A 26,116-nucleotide genomic window follows, 5' to 3' on the forward strand; every position below is an offset into this window, starting at 1 on the left:
CAAACGTGCTGCGTAACACACTAGAATGAACCTCACTGGTTCTTGAGGAAGCTCAAATGTGTTGCGTAACAAGAATGAACCTCACTGGTTCTTGCAGAAGCTCAAACGTGCTGCGTAACACACGAGAATGAACCTCATTGGTTCTTGCAGAAGCTCTAATGTATTGCGTAACAAGAATTAACCTCACTGGTTCTTGCGGAAGCTCAAACGTGCTGCGTAACACACTAGAATGAACCTCACTGGTTCTTGAGGAAGCTCAAATGTGCTGCGTAACACACAAGAATGAACCTCACTGGTTCTTGAGGAAGCTCAGACGTGCTGCGAAACACACTAGAATGAACCTCACTGGTTCTTGAGGAAGCTCAAATGTGCCGCGTAACACACGAGAATGAACCTCACTGGTTCTTGAGGAAGCTCAAATGTGCTGCGTAACACACGAGAATGAACATCTGGTTCTTGCAGAAGCTCAAACGTGCTGCGTAATACACAAGAATGAACCTCACTGGTTCTTGAGGAAGCTCAAATGTGCTGCGTAACACACTAGAATGAACCTCACTGGTTCTTGCAGAAGCTCAAAAGTGTTGCGTAACACACTAGAATGAACCTCACTGGTTCTTGAGGAAGCTCAGACGTGCTGCGTAACACACAAGAATGAACCTCACTGGTTCTTGAGGAAGCTCAAACGTGCTGCGTAACACACTAGAATGAACCTCACTGGTTCTTGAGGAAGCTCAAACGTGCTGCGTAACACACGAGAATGAACCTCTGGTTCTTGCAGAAGCTCTAATGTGTTGCGTAACAAGACTGAACCTCACTGGTTCTTGCAGAAGCTCAAACGTGCTGCGTAACACACTAGAATGAACCTCACTGGTTCTTGCAGAAGCTCAAAAGTGTTGCGTAACACACTAGAATGAACCTCACTGGTTCTTGCAGAAGCTCAAACGTGCTGCGTAACACACAAGAATGAACCTCACTGGTTCTTGAGGAAGCTCAAACGTGCTGCGTAACACACTAGAATGAACCTCACTGGTTCTTGAGGAAGCTCAAACGTGCTGCGTAACACACGAGAATGAACCTCTGGTTCTTGCAGAAGCTCTAATGTGTTGCGTAACAAGACTGAACCTCACTGGTTCTTGCAGAAGCTCAAACGTGCTGCGTAACACACGAGAATGAACCTCATTGGTTCTTGCAGAAGCTCAAATGTGCTGCGTAACACACGAGAATGAACCTCTGGTTCTTGCAGAAGCTCTAATGTGTTGCGTAACAAGACTGAACCTCACTGGTTCTTGCAGAAGCTCAAACGTGCTGCGTAACACACAAGAATGAACCTCATTGGTTCTTGCAGAAGCTCAAATGTGCTGCGTAACACACGAGAATGAACCTCTTTGGTTCTTGCAGAAGCTCTAATGTGTTGCGTAACAAGAATTAACCTCATGGGTTCTTGCAGAAGCTCAAACGTGCGGTGTAACACACAAGAATTAACCTCACTGGTTCTTGCAGAAGCTCAAACGTGCTGCGTAACACACGAGAATGAACCTCATTAGCTCTTGCAGAAGCTCAAACGTGCTGCGCAACACGAGAATGAACCTCACTGGTTCTTGTGGAAGCTCAAACGGTCTGCATAACACATAAGAATGAAACTCATTGGTTCTCAAATGTCATGTGATGACTGATGAGTGAGTTGATAAATGTTTATATGGAATAAAGGCCTAAATTATATCTGATCATCATATAAAGCAATTGTGTCTCTTCAAAAAAAATTGGTCAAAACCACTCAATTCATATGGATTATTTTTACTATCTCTTTATGAACTTTTTATAGCATCAAAGTGGTAGTTGTGTAGCTGTCTATGGAGAAAACAGAAAGCGCTCAGATTTCATCAAAAAGATCTTCATTTGTGTTCCGAAGATGAACGAATGTCTTAAAGGTTTGGAACAACATGAGGGTGAGAAATTAAAATTTTTGGGTGAACTAACCCTTTAAACCCCATCCGTAAATGCTCACATTCATCTGCCTCCGTTTTTAAGTGTAACACTCACATCTAAAAATCCAATCAAAAACCAATGGATAAAACCAAGTTCCTACTCCGAGTCCTCACCCTACGTTTTATTTGACGATGCAATCGGATATTGTGATATTTTTTATGAAAATATTTTTAACATCATCTAGTCCTGGTTCAAACATAACCAGACAAATATAACTTAATTTTAAGTGTACAAGTATGCATAATGCACAGAACAATAACAAAATGCACCAGTTTCTCTGTAATATATCTGATCTCTATTATGTATTATCACATCAGAATGCTTTATCTTTGCTGCCGGTTAGCAATATGTTGTTTCCCTACATCCTGTGTGATTTGTTTGACAATCAGTCTCTCTCATTCATCTGTGGCATACTTACTGTCCAGCCTTGCAGGCCTATCGTCAATCACACACTGCTTTGTGTAGGAGTCTTCAATCGTGGGGTCATAGTCAGTGACAAAGTAGGACTAAACACAAAAGGAGAGAGAATATAAACACAAGAAAGGTCAATATCACATCAGATTCAAAAAGTGCAGTATGAGGAGCTAGGAAGGCATCAAGATATGTCCAAATTCAATGTTTGTGTCACATCCTGTCTCCCAAAATACTTTAATCTAGTGGGATTTTGAAAGCATAGATGTCCCTTCACAGCATATAATATTCCACAGTCCTATGCATGCAGTTTGGCGGATAATGAAATGAATAAATAGCAGTTGAAAGAATTTTATTTAGAAATGTCTTTTTTAACGGCTCACTTTCTACAAAGAAATAAGCTTTGTAGACATCAAAAAAGTGCTTGTTTATATCTAAAGCTCGCTTGAATTCATTTTAGATCATTAGACATGATGTTATTGTACCTTGGAAGCTTGTCTGAAACCAGTTTCCCTTTTGAGGAACTTTCATACACAAACATCATTGACTTCAGCTTTGATTCAGGGATCTACATGCATAAAAGAGTACTTGTTTTGAAAGCTATGCTAAATGAGGGCTTATACTCATAACACAACCCAACAGACAAACTGTTCTGTCTCTTCTGAAAAATAAAAAAAGACATCCGCCCTTGTGTGTACAGTGCAAACACAGACTTCATGTCAACATTATTTGTGTGGCCCTCCGTTTGGGGTTGATAATTACGGTTAATTAACCGCAAACTTTTTTTGTTTCCACGGGCTGTTTCCATGCTAATCTGAACGCGGTATCAGTTTGTAATGAAAGGGGGAGTTGTAAGGAGGCATTTTTCACATTTTTCACATATTTTCTGTGCCTCCCCTCCCAGGAGGCTGTTTAAGTGACGACAGCTGAACGTTATGTTCAGGCTTGTCTTTGTGTCAACTGAACACATGCTCATACTCACACACAACAATGCCAAAGCAGTAGTTTCCTATTTTAAGTTTGACTACTGATGTTCCTGTAACCGCTAGTCGAGTAATCTGTTTTTAGCAGCGAAACGAGAAGCACTCCAAAAATGAGAGTAGAGCTTTGTTCTCCTTTCCGTGTCAACCATTCACTGAGGATGGTTTTAACTTCTAAAAGAACATATAAATCTATACTGCAAAAGATATAAATTGCACAAGAAATTAAGACTTTTTCAAAAAACGTCCTGTATACTACTTTACTATTATTCTAAATAATTAATATTATTTAGAAAATAGTAATAAAGAATGAGTAGGTTCCTCCTGACTGATGGTATATACACACCAAAACAAAAGTGTGGGGTCAGTAAGAAAGTCTCATACTCACCAAGGCTGCATTTACGTGATCAAAAATACAGTAAAAACAGTACTATTGTGGAATATTATTATTGCAATTTAAATTTAGTTTTCTATTTTAATATATTTGAAAATGTAATTTATTTCTGTGATGGCAAAGCTATTTTTATTTTTATTAGCAATGTTGAAAACAGTTGTTCTACTTAACTTTTTCTCTTTTTTTTAAAGATACTTTGATGAATAGAAAGTTTAAAAGAACAGCATTTATTTTAAATTGATTTAATTTAAATTAGAATTATAAATTCTAATGTAACAATATACATTTCTTTATTGTCACTTTTAATCAGTTTACTTTGACTGGTGGTATACATCCTTGCTGAATAAAATAATTAATTTAAAATGAAATAAAAATTTATTTCATGTTTAATCCCGTCCGAATCTGTCATGTCTGTTTTTTTCTCACATAACCTCAGTGAAAATTCCAGGGCAAATTACCTACTGTTTTTCGGCAAACTCAACAGTCCTCTGAAAAATCTAATCCCGTCTGAATGTGAATGTCTGTGATTGCTGATGTTGTATTATCCTAACGCTTCTCCTCGTGTTTTTTTTACCTATACCTGAGCTACCGTTTGCGCACCAATCTTTGACATGCTTTCATTTAGTTTCAATATAGATGGTATCCGACAAAAAAAATTTGCGGAAACTGCGAAGACTGCCAATTTTAATATCAGTGTCAGGTAAGAGTAAGATACTTGTCTAGATGTCTCTGCTCACTTATGCAAGTTTATTATAAACAGCCACTGCTATAAACCTGTGAAGTTTACTTAAATGTTTTTTATTTATAATAAATTAAAATCAACCACTCTTAAACATATATGTGACGCACGCACAGCAGATGACCTTCTGTAACACCCACGTCTAGAAAACACACTCCCACCTCTGTAATAAACACAGAGATGTTAGTTCCATCTAAATTGGTACATGAAATCACAGACGTCGAGTGAAAAGAATTGTAACTCAAACTTTTTTTTAGAAAACTAGTTGTGTCCAAATAGGGCTTAGCCTAAGTCTTGTGTTCAGCTGGCTGAATTTTTCAACTAATTTATTAAGGACTTTGCAGGGAAAAAAGCTGCCAATTTACACATTACAATTTACACTCAATATTCAAGATACATTCTTTGAAAACAAGTCTTGTCTTATGTGATTTAGCTTTTTAGGTAAATGTATTTGCTTTGAAGCTGCAGTACAATTCGGAAATATTGTAGAATTGTAAAAAATAATGCCTTTTCCAAAAACTTTTCCTAAATACTCACTTATCTGCAACTACTCTGAAAACAGGGATTCCCACCCTAAACGGCCAAGTTTTCTGATTGGCTTGTGCAGGCTGTGGTCAGATTATTTGGCTGTCACAGAGACATGTGATATCACAATACATCTATTTCAGTGATAACTGTCAGGTATATGGACATTTTCCAGTGATCTATTCCTGTAAAAAGAATAGAATTTGCAAATTTACTTCTACAACAAAAGTGCATCCAAAGTACATTTGCAAATGTTATTGACAATGAGCAAATGCAGCATGAGCATTGACATAAAGAAGCCTGTAACCAGTCGCTCTCTTTTCTTGACATCAGTCATCCTTTCACACAGTGGCTTCTCTGTATGCACTGCGTGCAAGACTCCATCACGTCCACTTTCCACTGTTCAATAATTCATCAGCAGTGCTGCATATGCAGTCGACTTCATCGCTCACTCGTCGCAGTGGGGATACAGGCAGAATGAGGTGAGAGAGAGCAAGACAGATGGACAGACAGAGAGAATACCTGCTGCTAATTCCAACAAACTCACAACATTTTAAGCACTGCACCTAACATTTCAGTCGCACACATTAAAATATGCACATGTGAATACAAGAACAAGGCACCTGATTTCGTGACAATGCTACAAACGATTGAGAGTGAAAGTGACACCTTCGATTGAAGAGTAAGATAGAAAGTGAGCTGAAAAACATAAGTCTGCACATGATCAGATGAAACCTTTAGTCATGATGCAACATGGAAGCTCACACATTCCAGTTTTCTGTAGATCAACATCTTTCAGAACTTCAACTTACAGCATGGCACTGCCCTTCTGCCACGCAAATATCGTACACACACACACTCACACACACATGCGCGTCTGGTTCGCTATCTTTGTGGGGACTCTCCATAGAAGTAATGGTTTTTATACTGTACAACCCGTTTATTCTATCCCCTTACACTAACCCTACCCCTAAATCTACCCATCACAGAAAACTTTCTGCATTTTTACATTTTCAAAAAACTCATTCTGTTTGATTTTGTATGAGATCTGTATGATAAGCTTGTTTCCTCAATTTAGGTCCCCATGGTGACACGAGTCCTCATGAGTCCGTGTGCATTCAGGTTAAAGTCCCCACCGGGATAGAAAAACAAGCACACACACACACACTTACCTAGACCACAGTTTTAAAGTTTGATTTCTGTTCAATTTTTTGATGCCTCACTAAATGCTCACTAAAGCATTTTGTAATAAATTTTGTAATTACAAAAATACAGTAATTACAATAATATTGTTAAATATGATTTCAATTTAAATAACGTTTCTATTTTAATAAATGTTTTAATGTACTTTATTCCTGTGATGGAAAAGCTGGATTTTCAGCATCATTACTCCAATCATCAGTGTTGCATGATTCTTCAGAAAACATTCTAATATGCTGATTTGGAGCTGAAGAATTATCAATGTTGTGCTGAGATACATATCTCCCCAGGATTCTTTTCTATACTTTTGATCAATTTAATGGACCTTTGCCGAATAAAATTATTAATTTCTTTAAAACTTTTGAATAGTAGTAGTGAAGCTATTTAAATGACATGCCATAAACTTAAAAAAAATCCTAGAAAAGTCCAAAAGGAGGACTTTGTCAGATTTAGTCAACTTCTAGGGACAAGTCAAAGAGGAGCTAAGTGAACCCACACATAGTCTGCTTTGATCAGGCGTAGAGGGTCTGTGGTTGAAATACAAGCTTTGTTCAAAGTCACACAGTAGCTGCGGGTAGCTGTTCAGCAATGCCCACCAGTACACATCGCCGACCCGATGCCCACCTGTCGTACCTTTTCTCTGTGCGACAGCACGTCCCAGTTGACCTTCATCAGATGTATGAATGACCAGAACTAATAGCTAACTCAAACAGTGGGGGGTCCATCTGCTTTGGCCCTCACACAAACTCTGCCACAGAGAGTGTTTGTTCTTAGAAACAACCATCCTAAATGCAAATCACAGCTCTTCTTTTCAACAAAGCTACTATCTAGCCCACACGATTCAGCCGAGCTGTTGCTGTCATGTGTGAAAGAGTGCAGCTCTATGACTGTACCAGTGCAGACGATCCCTGCTATAAACACTTCAGTCATGTTGTTCAGCCTTTTTTAGGGGGCCCCCAAACTCCCTGAATGTTCTATAAATGCTCTCTGTGCCAAGGTATACCAATTAAAGAGTGCTATCCAAAGTTTCCAACTGTGTCATATAACTCTCGGCTGCCATAAAGGGTGATCCGGGCCACCTGACGTAAAGCATTCTGGGAGAGGAGAGGAAAAGGCCCACCCCAGTGGGTCGAAACCAACAGGGCACCTCCAACATTTGGCCTAAAGGAAGGAAACTCCACCTACAGGGCTAGCAGCCAGCAAAGTACAGTCCTCTGGGTGGTGATGATTTCACAAAAGAGATATTCCCGTTACGCCCACCCTCCCCATGCACACAAGGACACTCCTTTCCACTTCAGTCACTTCTCTTTCTTTCTGATTTTCAACACCCACCTATCCCTCCATCCATTCATGCATCCTCTATCCACCCAGTGAATTCATACCTTTAAGCGCTTGTTTGCCTTGGAAAAAAGATTGGTCCAAGTCAACTGAGGTGAACCACAGTCAATGCGATGAACAGCAGTCAGACTGGGGTGTTTGTAGTCTTGGAGCGATACAAAGAGATATGTATCTGCAACTATCTTAGACAATAAAAATACAAACATAAAAAAGTGCAACAAACTACACTTCTTCATTATTCACTTCCTAACCAGAGATGCCTCAATACATTGATTAAGCTAACACATATTTGAGATATAAATCAGATACCATACATTCAGTGTAAACTGGCAGGAATCCATACAAATTCACCTCACCATTCACCTCACCTTGGATGAAACTTTAGGTGATTATGTAAGCATATGTGCATATACACACTACTGTTTGGGGTCAGTAGGATTATTTTTAGGAAATTAATCATTTTATTCAGCAAGGATACATTAAATTGATCAAAACTGATGGTAAAGACTTGCGTTGTTTGTTACAAAATGTTTCAATCTCAAATAAATGCTGTTATCAAAGAATCCTGAAAACAATGTATCACAGATTTTTCATAAATAAAAATTTCAACATTGCTAATAATAAGAAATGTTTCTTGATAACCAAATCAGCATATTAAAATGATTTCTGAAGAATCATGTGACCATGATCATCTCACCATATATATATATATATATATATTTTCACACACTGACATGACTAAAGGGGTTTTCTAAGCTGTGTATGAATGAAGCAAATCCATCAGACTCTTACCTCTGTTTCTTACTGTGCGTGTGTATGTATATATGAGTAAGAGTAAGGGAATGTGCATTTAGATGAGAAGTGTATGGCTCAGAGTTAGATTCAAGGAGAACCTGCTCTGAGGACTGCTGCTTTAATTAAAGCCAGACTTTCGTTGTGCAGCCAAATCACGTCCACCTCGAGGGCATCATGCCAGGCCTTAAACAGAAGCACCCACTTTCTTTTTAAAGGTAGGGTAGGCAATTTTCGGAGAGGCTAGCAATAGCAAGCTAGCTTTGAAAAAGCATAAGATCCCACCCCTCCCTTCAGTGGGTCTCTAAAGCCACGCCTCCTTCAAAACACATGAACGCGTACAGCAGAGAGCAAACAAAAGCGTCACGAGAGACGGCATTAAACTACTACATGTCTGAGCACATAACATAACAATAATAATGAACAAACTACAACTGAAAGAGCACTGACCTGTACCACCTGACTGCTGCAGATTCATTTTGGTGTTGATAGTATTACTATAGAAACAAATAAATTCGAGTCAAGAACCGCACTGAATATAACGTCAAAGGTTTCCATTTCTTCCAAATTACAGTAGTTATGATGCGAATGCAGCATAAGCTCGTTGTTTTGGTTCAGGAGGAATTGTTAAAGGTGGCTGCTGTTTCGGTTGTGGTGCTCGGTGACTGAAATCTGTCTAACTCATAGAATGAAACACGCCAATGACGTGTGATGCCTGCGTGAGCAAGGTGCGCAGAGGTATGGAAATACATTCGCTAACAGGCAGCTAGGACATCGTATCATTGCATTTGGACCAAATTCAATGATTGGATGAACATTTTATGGTCCTACGTCTTCCACAGACGATATATCAGCAGCCATATCACCCTGTAGCCCAAGACTGGTTGCCCACTGAAGCTAAGCAGGTTTGAGCCTGGTGGTTAGTACCTGGATGGGAGACCTCCTGGGAAAACCAGGTTGCTGCTGGAAGAGGTGTTAGTGAGACCAGCAGGGGGTGCTCAACCTGTGGTCTGTGTGGGTCCTAACCAGGCGGGTAATCCATCGACCGGATGTTGAAGCCGGCCGCATGCCGCCATCTTGTAGCAGAACTTCACTTGCGTTAGCATTCCATTGACTCCCATTCATTTTGGCGTCACTTTGACAGCGAATAACTTCACATCTGAGGCGTTTAAAGACTCCATTTGTCCATTATTTATTTCTAAAGAAACACGACAATGTATAAAGGGCTCCATTACCTTCTATGTTATGGCCCCGTAGAAACAGTTTTTGTAAAAATAGGCTAACGATTGCGTCATAACCACTCGACTCTCTGTCGCACAGTAGAGAAATTACCGTACAGACAGGAGGAGAAGCTCGCAGGCAATCGGGGGGACGTCAAGGGAGAAGCCCATAGATATATTATACTGTCAAAATAATTAATCAGAATACTTACTCCTGCTCACTCACGCCAAAGAACTCTTTGCTCAAGCTCGCCGTCTCTGCAAGATGAACGTTGGCAGTTTGCACGCACAGCTACTAGAAGATTTACATCTGTCAGACAGGTTGCTCACGTCATCAAGCTTAGTTTGAGTCGGTTTGAGTCTGCGCGTCAAGAACGGAAGTGCAAAAAAAAAAAAAACGCTAAAAATGGCCTTCACTTGTCTCAATTGAGTTCCAATGAGATGGCTCTGTCCACTTCTTATGCTGTCTATGGTCCTAACGCCCCAGTATAGTGATGGGGACACTATACTGTCAAAGAGCACCATCCTTCGGATGAGACGTTAAACCGGGGTCCTGTCTTTCGAACGTGTAGGGGTGTAACCCCGGCATGCTGGCCAAATTTTCCCAGTGGCCTCTGTCCATCATGGCCGCCTAATCATCCCCATATATATATATACATACAGTGGGGAGAACAAGTATTTGATACACTGCCGATTTTGCAGGTTTTCCACTTACAAAGAATGTAGAAGTCTGTAATTTTTATCATAGGTACTCTTCAACTGTGAGTGACGGAATCTAAAACAAAAATCCAGAAAATCACATTGTATGATTTTTAAGTAATTAATTTGCATTTTATTGCATGACATAAGTATATATATTTTAGAGCTGCACGGTAATGGTTAAACTGATAATCACGATTATTTTGCTCAAAATTATAATCACTATAATTAATCATGATTATTCTCATTTGAGGAATTACAGAGAAAGAGAAGAGACTTATATATAAATTGCATAATTATTAAAAGTAGTAATGTGATAGGCCTAACGGCCATTTGCGTGTTCTTTACCAACCTACACTTCACCTAAAAGGCCTGTAGGTGGCAAGTCAATACAAAATGCATGATGCATAGTTTAGATTGTGATGTGTCTTCACATTAGATCTTCTAAGCGAAAATTCGGTTGCAAATGAGACAAACTACAGATCCAGATCGCTCAGCAAATTCATACTGCAAAAAAACGATAGCCTACTTGTTGATAGACACTGAAAACTCTCAGTGGCTGTCGTTTTCAACTGATTCACATCATGAAAACTGGTAAAACCTTAAACTTCAAAAGCTAGAACAGTGAAACTCCTCATTTCCAATAATTCCAAATTATTGTTCATTTAATTCTGCAAACATAATCCAAAACAATAAGGTAGAGATCCATGCTTTGATTTTTTTCAAATAAATCGCTGAAGGTTTGAATGGCAGATTTAGTCACACAAACAGCACAAGTGGCTTGTGAAGAAACAGACTGGCTGTATGACAATTTCATGTAAGCAGAATATCACTATGGAGATCGCTAAACTCCAGTGCGTGTTTGTTTTCAGATCATCAGTTCTTTACCCTCAGTGTAGAGTGAGCGTGCGCAGGGTTGCCAGATTGCACTGATTAAGTAAAACACCGGGCAGAAAAGCTCTTTTTGGGGGATTTAAGCTATTTACATCTAGCAAATACAAACATCAACGCTAGTGTTGACTTGACGCAAATGTCAAACCCCCCCAAAAAAGACATTTTCAGGATAAATAATGAGTAGGCAAATATCGTGATGATTATTTAAAATTAATCAAGAGAGGCAGATATCATTATCGCGATTAAAATACGATTAATCATGCAGCCCTAATATATACACTTATTGACTATCACTCTGTCTCCTCTCCACCAATAAGCTGGTGTGTGGTGGGCGTTCTGGCGCCCATGAGAAGAAGCTACTTCTGGGAAGGTTAAAATTGAATAAAAAAATGCCAATGCCAACTGGTTTTCATTTTTATGGGCTCCAGGACACAATGAGAGGAATGAATTCATCACAGTAGCGGACTGCTACTACAGACAGTGCCAGCTTATAGTCTGAGACCATCTGCTACAAGTGTACCCTTTTCTTGTAAAGAAGTATGATGAAAAATAGGATGGTAAAGACCGGGAGCTCAGGGACAAGTGACAAATTGTAGTTACGCTAAGTTTTTGAATGATTACCTGAAGCCATTGACCCTTAGGCCATGTTTGTAGCGCTCTCCTGTAAACCAGTTAAGCATATCAATCATGCAGAGCAACCTGTAACCAACAATCTCCTTATTCAACTTTTACCATGACGACCTCTCGACATTCATAGGTCTTCACATGGCTGACCTCCTCACAAGCTAGCGGACGAGCTTGGCCTTTGGCATCTGTCAGTAATCACGGGCAAATAACTGTGATGGTAAGGTTAAGATGAAGCAGATGGACTGCGTGGTGCTGGTGTCCACACCATGAGTTCAGGGCCTGCATTCCCCTCTTGTTCAGTACAGACTGACTAGCACACAAAAGAGCCTCCATTTCCTGGGGAAACGCCTACTTTTCCCATGAGCTCATGCATCAGCCAAGAAGTTCATTCAATGACAACAATATGAACAAGAACAAGGAGTGTATAGGGAGTAATTGTTGAAAGAACACAGGGGATCGTAATGTTTCTGGCAAATGTTCTCAATAATGATGTAGTGTATCATAAAGTGTAGGTTAAACGATCAGAGTTGCACAGAGAATCAAATCGGGCAAATCAGAGTTGTAACTTGAATTGGCCACACCCCACGGTTAGTTTAATTTAAATTTAAATTGAGATAACGCAAAGAGGAATTCACAAAATTGAAATTCAAAAAAATTAAATCAACACATTCGAACATGCCTATTTTCCTAGTATAGGGAGATGAAAGCACGCAGATGACCTACTACTTACAACATTTTGAATTGCAAATCTGCATCCTGTCAGTTACCTTGAAATTTTATTTTAATTCAGGAATTTAATTCTCACTGCTCGCATCTTCTGTAGCAAATCAATTGTACTGACACTCATCCGAAAACTGAGGAACACAGTAAACTTCCTGTTGACATCATGTGTTTCAAATGAGCAAATGCATTTCCATGCATTTTTTTTATCACACGAACTGCAGCTTAAGGCTGAAAGCTGAACCAACAGAATGAATAAGAAGACACATGATTCTTTATTTCTGTATGTAATCAAGGATTCTAGCAGGGTCATTGATCATTCCCAGCAGTGCCTGAGTAAATCATCTGAAACCCCTGGAAACTCCTCAGAGCAAGTCAGGCATAAAAACCTCCAACTGTGGGTGAGGGAATCTACAGATGCCTTGTTATAAAGTAACAACTCACATTAAAGTCACACAAAACCACATTAACAGACATTTGGCAAGTCCAAACCATCATAGCATACCATGTGTAGTGAGGACACCTGTGAACCTGTGTTTTTGAAGATGAGCTTCATAAACCTGAAGTAGTTCAATGGAGTCTGTTGATGGCCTTGCCAACATGAGGAGCCTCCCTGCAGAGTTTAAAAGAACAGCGAGACTAAGAGAGCTGACCAATAGTTTCAGGGCTTCAATCATGCTGCAAAAGAACAGCGTGGTCTAAACGCTCAGTTTGAACTCTCTGGGGGGTCCTAAAAGACACACGACCAGCAACCGCCCCTCTCAACATACTCAAAGAGCTCTTTTCACGCAACAAGCTTTTAATCGAAGGCTGACCGCTCTACGTCATGGCCTATATATTACCGCAATTTGAGGAACTTGTTTGGAGTTGTGTAACACACTTCCTTGTCACCTGGGTAGATGGCTTTGTTTTAAATCACACCAAAATGAACAGAAGCACAGCATCACTCATCAAGCAAAAACACTCTCAGCCTCCCTGTGAGCATGTTGCTAGGCTGTCACTGTGGCCTGTAATTTTGTTGTTGCGAAGAGAAAAACAGACTTTTTGTTTCGGTTGGCGTCAGTCACTGAATGCTGGGACTATGGTATTCTCTTTTTAGTGGCACAACAAGCTAAAGGGGAGTACACTTCAATTGATGTTGCTTGGCTGGTCAGGAAAAACAATCAGTCATGGACCATGGTTAAAATTAACTATTTTACCTCATTCATCACAAGTAACATGGTGACTCCACTAATGCAGTAAAAATATCCTATGCATGATGTAATACATCTATTCATTTCCATGTGATGTCTTTAGAATAGCAGAAAAGCCACAGAGGATCCCATATGTTGGTCTTCAGTTTCAAGTTACTCCTCACAAGTAAACCATACTGAGAAAGTCAATTTGTTTTTATGTGAGCGGTGCTTGACTCGCCAACAAAATGGCTACATTTACATGTGCACCAATAATGCGATTATTTCTAATAATCAGAGTAAGGGCTTAGTCGCAGTAAGATGTTTACATGACACGAGCAGAACTCGTCACTCCAGTTTACGTAATAATTTTCATTATTCTGATTATTCGCTAATAAGTATGTATACTTATACTATGGTTATCAGATAGGCAGTACAGTATGCATGTTACAGGCCATTGTTTTAATCTACTCACATCAAATTCAAAATAAATTTTTATGGACGTACTGGATATTATTTGCTACCCTGCTGCTGTCGTGTTCTTCGTGCCGTCTGGATGAAGATACGGAGCAGAGACTGCACAGCGAGTGCTGCTGACAAAGTTTAGCGATTTGGAGAAGAGAAAACCTCAGAATAATGTCATGGAGTTCATTCATGAAATTGTGTGAACAATGTCGGCACCGATGGCCTCATGGTCAGCGCGTCGACATGTAGCGCCGTTGCATTCGGGAGGCCCGAGTTCGAGTCCCGGCTCGTGGACCTTTCCCGATCCCCTCCCCCATCTCTCTCTCACCTCGCTTCCTGTCCACTCTATACTGTCATGTCACAACAAAAAGGCAAAAATCACAAAAAAAAACAAGAAAAAAAGAAATTGTGTGAACAGCACACGGCATCCGTGTAGAACCGAGCACATGTGCACTTTGGTCAGAGAGCGGTAATGCGATTAAGGGGTTTACATGCCTGTTTATTGTGATTAAAATCAGTGTACACCACATAGTTTAATGAGAATATGGTTACTACGATTATGAGCTTAATCGCATTAATTTGATCGAAGTATTGCGCTTACATGAGGTTTAATCGCAATATTGCCGAAATCCCATTATAACTGCATTATGAGCGTGCATGTAAACACACTCAATGTTAACGTGTATATCTATGTGCTAACGCTGGTCACCAAGACACCTGCCCTGTTCTCCACTGGTTCTCCTCACACCACAACTCAATATGTCTCCTCTGACTGTTATTTTGTCAAATCCTGGTCTGTCCCTGCTCTCTTGGCTCATAATTATATGGCTGAGGTCCATCATACGTGTAAACATTTACAGCTTCCAAACTGTCATTGCGATCCATTACTTTCCTATTGTTCAAATTGGCCGCCCTCCCTCCCGTTACATCACTTCTGGTTTGGCGGTTTTCGAGATGCGGAAGTAAAATTCTCTCACAAAACCGACTCCAGAAGCCTTATTAGCGTATTTATAAGTATATATTTAAAAAGAATCTAGTTCCTACATTATTTTTCTATACACTGACTCACTGGGGGCTCTTGCAATGTGCCCTTTAAGGTGTTGTGGCTGGTTGCCAGGGCATTGCTATGTGGTTGCTACTATTTTCTAAGTCTTTGGCCCTGTTTACACCTGGTATTATATGCGTTTTGGTCAACCGGATCACAAGTAGACAAGAGGGAGACACACACACACACACACGTTTACACCTGGTATTTTAATCCGTCTCTTTTGTCCATTTGCAACCACTTCTGTCATGATTTCTTCGAGGGGAGGGTCTATGGGCAGGTAATTGAATGGGTATGCGTCCGGACACAAGGGAAAAACATGCGGATAGCTTCAGCATACTTTTCTGCTCTGATAGCTGCAAGACCATGCAGAATGCTGTGAGTGCTTGTTAGAAATCAGGAAATAACATTGTGAGAACATCGTGCTTGGTATGTTTTTCGTCTTCAAACCAAACTTGGGTCTCCAGCCAACAAAGTTTAAATCTCGTCTGGCTAGCACGCTTTCCATAAGGTTTATGCATTAAGTCAGTAGGCGGTCTTTTGTGCCTGAATGAGTTTTCTTCTACCTCTGAAAGTGGTCGAAAGTGGACAAGCTCAAAACATTTTAGACCCTGTTTACACCTGTATTTAGTGTCGTCCACTTGTGATCCGATCCACCAAAATGTACCTTAATACCAGGTGTAAACAGGGCCTTTAATGTGTTTATATGTGTTTGCTAAGGTGTCTCGTTGTTTGCTATGTCCGAAATTGCCTCCTACACCCTTATATAGTGCACTATTTGAGCGAACAGCCATTTGTAGTGGTGTCCAAAACCATAGTTGACATTATCGAGTGTGCTCATTCAATCTCTTAATACACCACTTAATGCTATCGAGTATCAATGCACTGCTAGAGTCATGCCGAATTAATTCCCACGTCTTGGCAAAAGATAGTGTCTGATATTTTATAGATATTTAAACTGATAAAGCATCGGCATCGATATCGGCAGATATTCAAGATTGCAATATCGGTCATAAAAAAGTAGTATATACTTTCTTTTCTGTTATGAATGGTGCCACATTTCTGTATCTCGCATGAACGTGGGCTTGTGAATGCGCACAGGAGAGCAATGGTAGGTAGCCCTACTGCACTGTAAAATGTCTTAAACATTGCATTGTTTTTATGCATTTTATTGAATTCACTCAACCATACATAAATGTGCAAGAAGATTTGGGTAAACTATTTTTGGTCACAATTGAAATCCCAATTCACGTTCATTTACGCTTGTAGCACAAACAGTGTGAGATGATTTACATGGCAAAATGTAATCCTTTGGGTCAAGAGTTTGTTCAAATTCTCACCTCTTAAGTATGAGCAACACTAATAGTGACACTCGCCTTGGCCAGCAGCACTAATTACCGGACCGCTTCAGATTCCAGGAAGAACATGACACAGAGTTGAATGAAGTCATGTGTTAGCATACTGCAGTCATTAAATGCTTGGAATGTGGAACGAGCCAGCCGTGTCAAAAACGACTATCAGCAGCACAAGAGGGTCGAGAGCCGTAACCCTCTCGACCCCTGTCTAATCAAACAGCCTTCTTTTATGGTTGCTCGACACTAACCACCCACACAGTCAGAATTCCTCTGCCACCGCGACATTCTAAGGACAAAAGAGGACTTTTCTAATCAAAAAACCTTCACACAGCTTTCTGGCTACGTAATATTACAATATTTTAGAAGTTAAAGAGAGGCTTGTGTGTTGTTCCAGAAAGACTAACAGAATGAGATCTTTGCTTGGCAGCCTGACAGAAATACAGCGCCATTACCGTTTTAGGCCAGCGGTCTCCCAGTGCACAGAGAACAGAAATGCTATTAAAGCACCAAACTGCTGCTAATAAATAAGACCTAATGGTACTACGCACCAACTGTCCTCATGGGCCCTCAAGTTTGAGAAGGAGAGTAGAGAGCAGTACAATTCATAACCATTTTAAACCCAGGGAAGCTGATACGGATCAGCCTAAATCAAAACGCTCCTCTTTGCTAAAAAACATCACTCTATTCTGACAGAGGAATTAGATCCTAATTCCCGAAAGAATGTTTTTGTTGCTGAAGATTAGAGGTTACCGCAACCAGAGATATGAGTGCAATCTGGGGTCAAGTCCTGCAAATCAAAAATATCAAATGCTTTGGTTGGTTATGCCAAACGTTTATCAGATCCACTTGACATGTGTCCTCCGAGGCCAAGTGGTTTTAGTGAGCCACATGCTCTCTGGGTCGTGAAGCAGGCTATGAGACACACGTCCGTCACCTGTTGAGGAGCTCTCTAGCCCCCTGCTTTCTATGCGACAGCCCTGCAACAGCTGCGCTGTATAAACTGATTCAGCAGACTGGGAAGATCTCCTGCTGTACAGTGATCAGTTGGATACGGATGACATTGACATTGATGATGTGTGCTTTAATTAAGATTATTTTACACAAATACCTATTATATTAAATTATTATACAAAATATATTATGAAAGGTCCTCATTTATTGAACTACAAAGGCCCAGCTGGTCACAGGAAATGGGATTATTAGAATCACTGAGCCTGGATTTCTGAAATACTCAGTTCCTGTCAACTCTGACAATGTGAATGAATTTCAGGAATCCATGGCACTGGATTACTATCAGTGTGTCTGAATTAAAAGTAAACCGCTTACAGCTAACATGCGAGCTTGCAGTCGATTATAAAAAGGGGTAGGGTTTGCGGACAAAATGACTGGAGTCTGCCATATGTCACGAGAGAGATGTCTCATTTCAGCAGAATATAGAGTTCTTTCTGATATTTAAAATTACTAATATATTTTTGGTTACACTTTTTTTAAGGTGACGTAGTTACATTGTACTTACTCCGATAAGTACTAAGTATTATTAATTAACTACATGCATAATTATACATAATTTAATGTTATTATTATAGTAAATACATGTAGTAATGTGTAACTACGTAGGCTACCCTATAATAAAGTGTTACCTATATATATATATATATATATATATATATGAAAAATAATGAATGCATTTTTTTGTCTGATCAATAACATGCATTTAAAAAAGGTGAATTTTCATTTCATGCCAACTTTAAATGATGGTGGTGCATGCTGGGCTAGACCAGGGGACAGGGTGAGGTGAGGTATACATGAACACTGAGGGCTCATGAGGAATGCAGGGAAGGGGGGCTGATTCACTGGCCAGACTTCCGGGGGAAGGCGCCATGAGCTCAGTGACTTAAAGAGCAGCTGAACTGTAACTTCATCAAAGCCCACTATAAAGCCACTGACCCCGTGGCACGTGCCTGTGTGGAAAATCATCAGGGCAGGCAATGCCAAAAGGCTTAAACGTTGCTCCACAGCACAATGAAAGAAAGACTGAAAGAGAGTGGGGGGGTTGAGCAACTGCAATTGTCTGGGGGTGTGATATCAAGTCAGCACTTTCACAACATCCCCCCTGTGTGCGACTGTTCCAAACTTACTGCCACAATAAAGACTTGCATGTTACCCACCCAGCTTCAGAAAGCAAATCACTTTTCAACCAGCTTGCAAAAATAAAATAGAGAACAGTTCTGTTTCAATATTTTGGGGTTGGTAAGATTTTCTAAATGTTTTTGAAAGAAGTCTCTTGTGCTCACCAAGGCTGAATTTTAAAGATTAAATATACAGGGGAAACAAATGATGACATATTTCAATTTAAGATAACTGTTTTCTATTTTAATATATTTAAAAAAAAGTTACTTACTCCAGTTTTCAGTGTAACATAATCCTTCTGAAATCATTTCAATATGCTGATTTGCAATATATAATTTTTTATTACCGTTTAGGTAACACTTTACAATAAGGTATCATTTGTTAACATTAGTTAATGTATTAACTAACATGTACTAACACTGAACAATACATTTGTTACAGTATTTTTTTAAACTTTGTTAATATTAGTTAATAAAAATACAGTCGTTCATTGTTTGTTAATGTAATTCACAGTGCATTAACTAATGTTAACAATTACATTTGATTTTAATAATGTATTAGTAAACGTTTCAATTAACATTAACTAAGATTAATAAATGCTGTAGAAGTATTGTTCATTGTTAGTTCAAGTTAACTAAAGTAGTTAACTAATGAAACCTTATTGTAAAGTGTTACCATTATGAATTTTGAAATGGTTGTTCTGCGTACTATTTTTGTGTAAACTGCGATTCTTTGATGAATAGAAAGCTTAAAAGAAAATATTTTATTTGACATAGAAATCTTTTGTAACATAATAAATGTCTTTAATTTCTCTTTTGATCAATTTAATGTGTCTTTCCTGAATAAAACAAAGTATATACAGTGTATATATATATATATATATTTTTTTTTTTTTTTTTTTTTTTTTTTTTTTTTACAAATCTTACTGAACCAAAAAATTAACGGTAGTGTATATATCCCCCAATAATAAATAAAACCATCAGAGCAATTAAAGCTTGAAATACAACTTAAATGCAAAGTATATTTAAATTTATCTAGGACGTGTTCTAGCATTAGAAAACACTGGACGTCCGGTAACATAATGCAACAAAAAACAGGCGTCTCAAAACATGTTTCAAATTCAAACTTCAAACTTGATGCAGTGTCTAAAGATCCTGATGCTGAAAAAAACTGTGATACATGATGGTTGACCAAAGATGTCAGTCTGAATCACCTGTGAACATAGAATAGTGTAGACTGGAAGCAAGAACACGTCCTGTCAACATGTATGTCTACCACGGACATATTGACAAACTTCACTGCAAAATGAATTGCTGTCGACTTATGTTCAATGATACATTAATAAAACAAACGCCATATTGATTCCTAAAGTTACTTTTTGTAATGTCAGTTATTTACAATAATATAAATAGATTTTTTTTTTAGCAAATATCTGATATTGATATCCAATAATTTATTGATTATTATTAAATTTAATTTTAAAATTTCGAATCAACTGACTAGTAAAAATATCATGTTTGTGTCAAGGTTCGCAGGTTTGCCTGTTCATGTCTGTGTGTACTGTCCTGGTCTGATTGCCTATCAGCGTCACCTCGCAAGATGGATCCAGCGAATGTTACTGAACTGAGAGACATTCTGAACAATATCAAGATTCTTTTTGATTGTCAAGATGAGCAGATTACGGCGACCAGTCGAGCAGTTCGGGCCTTGGTAGCGCAGGTCTCGGAACTAACCAACTACAACATCTGAGAGCTCGCCTCTCCCGGGAGGAGAAGGAGCGGCGAAGAGCACAGGGACTCTGTCTCTATTGTGGAGCCACAGGACACTTTGCTGTAAAGTGTCCCGTAAAAGCCAAGGCCCGTCAGTAGGGAAGAGGTTACTGACGGGTGGCCCTCACATAAATGGAGAAATACATGTCTGATTCTCTAGCAGCCAAACTCATCCGCCCTTCCTCCTCTCCTGCAGGGACGGGGTTCTTCTTTGTGGGAAAGAAAGACGGTTCCCTGCATCCTTGAATTGATTATCGAGGACTGAACAGCATCACGGTAAAGAATACTTATCCTTTGCCGCTGATGTCTTCGGGTTTCAAGAGACTGCAGGGCGCTTCCTCGTTCACAAAGTTGGACCTACGTAACGGCTATCATTTGGTCCACATCAGGGAGGGGGATGAGTGGAAAACCGCTTTTAACACCTCCAGGGGCAACTTTGAATACTTGGTCATGCCTTTTGGCCTGTCCAACTCCCCTGCGGTTTTCCAGGCACTCGTCAACGACGTGTTGAGAGACATGGTTGACCAGTTCATTTATGTCTACCTGGGTGACATTTTGATATTTTCCTCGTCTCTCCAGGAACATGTTCAGCACGTCAGACGAGTGCTTCAGAGGCTGTTAGAGAATGGGCTTTATGTTAAGGCGGAGAAATGCGTTTTTCATGCACAGTCGGTTCCCTTTTTAGGATACATCATGTCATATGAGGGAGTGCGCATGGATCCCGACAAGATTAAGGCAGTGGTTGATTGGCCAACTCCAGATTCCCGCAAGGCCCTGCAGAGGTTTCTGGGTTTTATTCGCAACTACAGCCAACTAGCCGCGCCTCTGACTGCCTTGACCTCCAACAAGACGACGTTCAGGTGGTCTAGTGCAGCTGATGCTGCATTTACCAAACTCAAAGACTGCTTCGTTTCAACACCGACACCCATTCTTGTCGCCCCTGATCCCTCTCGTCAGTTTGTGGTGGAGGTCGATGCATCAGAGGTGGGGGTAGGTGCGGTTCTCTCCCAGCGCTCTTCCGCGGACAGCAAGGTGCATCCGTGCGCTTATTTTTCTCATCATTTGTTACCCGTCGAACGCAATTACGACATTGGTAATAGAGAATTGTTGGCAGACAAGTTAGCCTTGGAGGAGTGGCGTCATTGGTTGGAGTGTTCGGGGGTACCGTTCATCGTTTGGACCGATCACAAGAACCTTGAATACATCAGGTCTGCTAAACGACTTAACTCTAAGCAGGCTTTTAACCGTGGTGGACAGGTTCTCGAAGGCTACTCATTTCATCCCTCTGGCCAAATTACCTTCTCCCAGAGAGACAGCGGTTGCGGTCATAGACCACGTATTCATGGCCTCCCGACGGACGTGGTCTCTGACAGGGGTCCCCAGTTTATATCCAAATTTTGGAGAGAGTTTTGTCGGTTGCTGGGGGCGAGTGTCAGTCTTTCCTCTGGGTTCCATCCCCAGAGCAACGGTCAGACGGAGAGGGCCAACCAAGATTTGGAACGGGGGTTGTGATGTTTGGAGTCACAGAATCCGTCCTCTTTGAATCAGCATATCTCATGGGTTGAGTACGCTCATAACTCATTACCAGTGTCGTCCACGGGCCTGTCTCCGTTTGAGTGTAGTTTAGGGTACCAGCCACCAATTTTTCCTAGTCTGGAATCTGAAGTCGCGGTTCCCTCTGCTCACAAATTTGTCCAGAGGTGCAGACGCATCTGGAGAAGAGCGAGGGAGACTCAACCTCCGGGTGGGTTTGCGCACTAAGGCCCAGGCCGATCGTCACCGGTCGAAGCCTCCAGTCTACGTTGTTGGTCAAAAAGTGTGGCTTTCATCTACTGATATTCCTCTCCGCTCCATTTGTAGAAAACTTGCTCCCAAATTCATTGGCCCATTTACCGTCGCCAAGATCATTAGCCCGGTGACGGTTCGCCTCAAACTTCCTCCGGCGTACCGGAGAATTCATCCCGTCTTCCATGTTTCAAAGATCAAACCCCTTATTCATTCTGCTATTAATCCGCCTACCCCGGTTCCCCCACCGCCACGAATCGTAGATGGGGAGCCTGTTTATTCAATTAGTCATATTCTGGACTCAAGGCGGAGGGGACGCGGATTCCAGTATTTGGTGGACTGGGGAGGTTACGGTCCGGAGGAGAGGAGTTGGGTTCCTGCCCGGAACATATTGGACCACTCCCTTATCGATGATTACAATCGCCAGGTAGGAACCTCTGGTAAACGTCAGGAGACGCTCCTAGGGGGTGGGTAATGTCATGGTTTGCAGGTTTGCCTGTTCATGTCTGTTTTTACTGTCCTGGTCTGATTGCCTATCAGCGTCAGCTGTGCTGACGAGCAATCAGATCAGCCGCAGGTGCGGCTCATTTATGTGTCCTATATGTAGTCTCATGTTTGTCATGTTCATTGTCAGATCGTTGTTTGCTGTTCACGTCTCGTCTTGCTGTCTGTTCAGTGCCTCTCTATCCAGTTCCAGTTTCTCCGGATATTCTGCCTCCTGTTCCTGAGCTTTGGACTTTTAGCCCGGGTTTATTTTCGGCTCGTCCTCATTTGATGTTTTATCCGCGAGGATTTGGATTTCAGCCCACTGCAGTCCCCGCGCTGCCAAGGACCTATCACCGACCTGTATTATCTACATCAGCCAGTCTTGTCTTGATCTTTTGCTGTTTACATAAATAAACATCACCTTTCATTCGCAACTGGATCTTGTGTTTCGTGACGCAACAGTTTGTTGTGGAACAGAGACAAATTCACAAAAAATTATTCTGGAAGTGATTTGGTTTTAATTGAAATGTCAGATATATCAATAAGCAGATATTAAATCAGATGTCAAACTTATGAATATGCTCAGCCGATGTTGTGGCAGACAGTTGACATGACAGATCTCCTTATATTACCCTCATTTAAACCTAATAAACGACTAGCGTAATAAAAATACGAACATTTGAAAGTCTCTTTGGGAAAAAACAAACATACATACTAATTTGCACAATTCCAAGAAAAGCATTGTTTAACTTCAAAATCTACTCATTCAAACATACCACAGATTATGTTTGTTACGCAATGGAAATGTTGTTTTTTCTTCTAGAGTAGAAGGTGTGGTATAATTTTCAGAGCACAGCGTAAAGCAGACAAGGTGTGAGTTATGATTCAGTCAGTAGATGTTCATCCAGCAGTTAGCACAAGTAAACAGGATACCTCAGAAGAACGCGAGCCACATAAAAGCCACAGAAGTTAACGAAAGAGGCAGTATGCGAGTGAGAGATGTGTGTGGGCGCCACTCAACAAACATCAGACAAACATAGCCTACATACCCTCCCCCTCTCATGAAGAGTCGCACTCCTCTCCTTCAAACACACACATACTCAAAGCACATATAACCAAAACTTACCACTACTGCAAACAGCTACCCTAACCAGTGCAGAGCTGTGTTTCCAGAAGCAAGGCAAATCAGAAAAGAGACACTTCATTTAAATGAGGGCTGAAAAACATCCAAGAGGTGTATTATTAGATGAGCCGGGCGTGTATAACCTACAATATACGGGCAAGTAAATGAGGTACGCCATGTGCTCCATTTCTTATGATGAGGTGTAGCCTCCTGAGACACTGCGATGAATTGGCCTGTCGCTGTGCTTTATTAAAGAACTGGATAAGTCAGCACAGCGGTGGATAAGCTACAGCTGGGACGAAGCGTAACCCCTTTAAGAAGTTTATGCTTACAGCATCTGCCTATTGTGCTAGTTTGAATCAATGGATTTCTGTAAGGAAACCGATGGGAGGATCATGGTGAGGCGTCTGGGCCTCTTTCTCGATTTTAAATAAAGCAAAGGCCTCATGTAGACGATCCTGTCTCTGGTCTGATCAAGGTACTATTCCTTAAAGAGGTCATGTCATATATTTTTAGGACTTAATTTTTCCACTGAAATCTATTTAATTCAATTCAATTATTGAATTAAATAATGCTTTACATGTGAGTGCTGTGCTCCAGTTCTCAAACACTGATTTGTGGGTTTGTTATTTTGTCAAATATAATTTAAAATATAATTAAAGACAGACAGATAGACAGATGCATTCAATTGATCAAAAGTGATAGTTAAGACATTGTTTAAAAAAACTATATTTCAAATAAATGCTGTTATTTTAAACTTTACATTCTTCAAAGAACTCTGGAATGTCAAGTATATCATGGTTTTAACTAGGGATGGCCATTTTTGTCAATTTTTCATTTAGAGTACTGAATCGGTCTCAAAAACGAGTACTCGAAGGGCGGTGTGTGTGCGGGGGATGGGGCGTGTCCATCATGGCCATAATGACAATTAATATTGAAAAATTTAAATATGAAATCTATTAAAATATGAAAATATGACTAGAAAAATAACTAGATTAACAATAATGCATCAATGTTGTAGAAAAAGAGACATCTAAAAGGAATAGCTGCAGGAGGTGAAGCTCAAGAGTGAGTGAACATCAGTAAACTGAAGCCCAGTCTATAGAACACATAGGCTATCAGATATCCTAGATACACAACATAAACGAAACATTAAAACTTGTATCTGCACAAAAGGAACTTGAACTAAGTTACAGTCAGATTGTGTAACTCCCGTTGTGGATGCGCTCTTCCCGTAACAACACGCTGAAAAACGGGCAACTAAAGCACAAAGAATTTACAACATTCTATAGTGTTCTCATTATAAAGTGGCAGATTGGTGCTGCACATCTTGCACTTAACTGTACTTTCATGATCAAAGTGATTCCAGGCTTCACTGCGCACTTTCAAATCCATTGTTTACACTTTATTTCGCTGGATGAAATGCTGTCCTAACGCTAACCAATCAGACCTCAGGTACTGGCCAAAATGCTGCAATAACCAATTAGAAAAAAGTCATTGCGATCATTGTTTATGATCGATCGTCTCTGTCACTTCCGAGAACTCCAGTACTCGTGCACATCCCTATAGTTTTCAGCACTATTTTCAAAACTTTCTCATTTTGATAATAATGAGAATTGTTTCTTGGGCACCAAATCAGCATATTAAGAATGATTTCTGAAGGATCATAGGACACTGAAGACACTGAAGATTCGGAAAATTCATCTTTGCATTACAGGAATAAATTACATTTTAAAATATATTAAAATAGAAAAAATATATTTTAAATGTTATTTTTCAAATAACTATAGGGAATAGTAAAATTGTGCATTAAAAGCAAAAACACATGATATAAGCAGGAGGAAGTTAACAACACTACGGATAAAACAATGATTATATGTGTTTTAAAAAGAAGTGACTTCGCTAGAGCACCACTTATAGCCTTGTTTTAGCTTACAACACGGAACAGAACAGAATTATCATAGACTGTTAGCAATAAACAAAAAGCAGGAATAAATAATAAAGAAAGTGCTGCATTCTTTGTCTGCTTAAAGAGATTCAGAAAATTCTGTTATCATTTACTCACCCTCCCTCATGTCATTCCAATTACTTTCTTTCTTCTGTGGAAAATAAATGAAGATATTTTGAAAAATGTTGGTAACTAAACAGTTTACCATTGACTTTTTTTTATCCATTCAATGGAAGTCAATGGGAACCGAAACTGTTTGGTTACCAATATATATATTTTTAAGTTCCACAGAAGAAGGTAAGTCATAGAGGTT

At 40.0% G+C, this 26,116-nt stretch overlaps 1 protein-coding gene across 1 annotated transcript in view; it reads right to left on the reverse strand.

Moving 5' to 3' along the window:
• rras2 (RAS related 2) overlaps positions 1 to 26,116 on the reverse strand; it is a 50,755-nt gene that overhangs the window by 10,892 nt on the left and 13,747 nt on the right. The window contains exon 2 of the mRNA XM_082150462.1: positions 2,405 to 2,492. Within this exon, the coding sequence (XP_082006588.1) occupies positions 2,405 to 2,492 (88 nt within the window). The remainder of the gene's footprint in view (positions 1 to 2,404; positions 2,493 to 26,116) is intronic.

This window comes from Leuciscus leuciscus, assembly GCF_965113295.1.
Source record: "Leuciscus leuciscus genome assembly, chromosome: 2".
NCBI classification, from domain to species: Eukaryota; Metazoa; Chordata; class Actinopteri; order Cypriniformes; family Leuciscidae; genus Leuciscus; species Leuciscus leuciscus.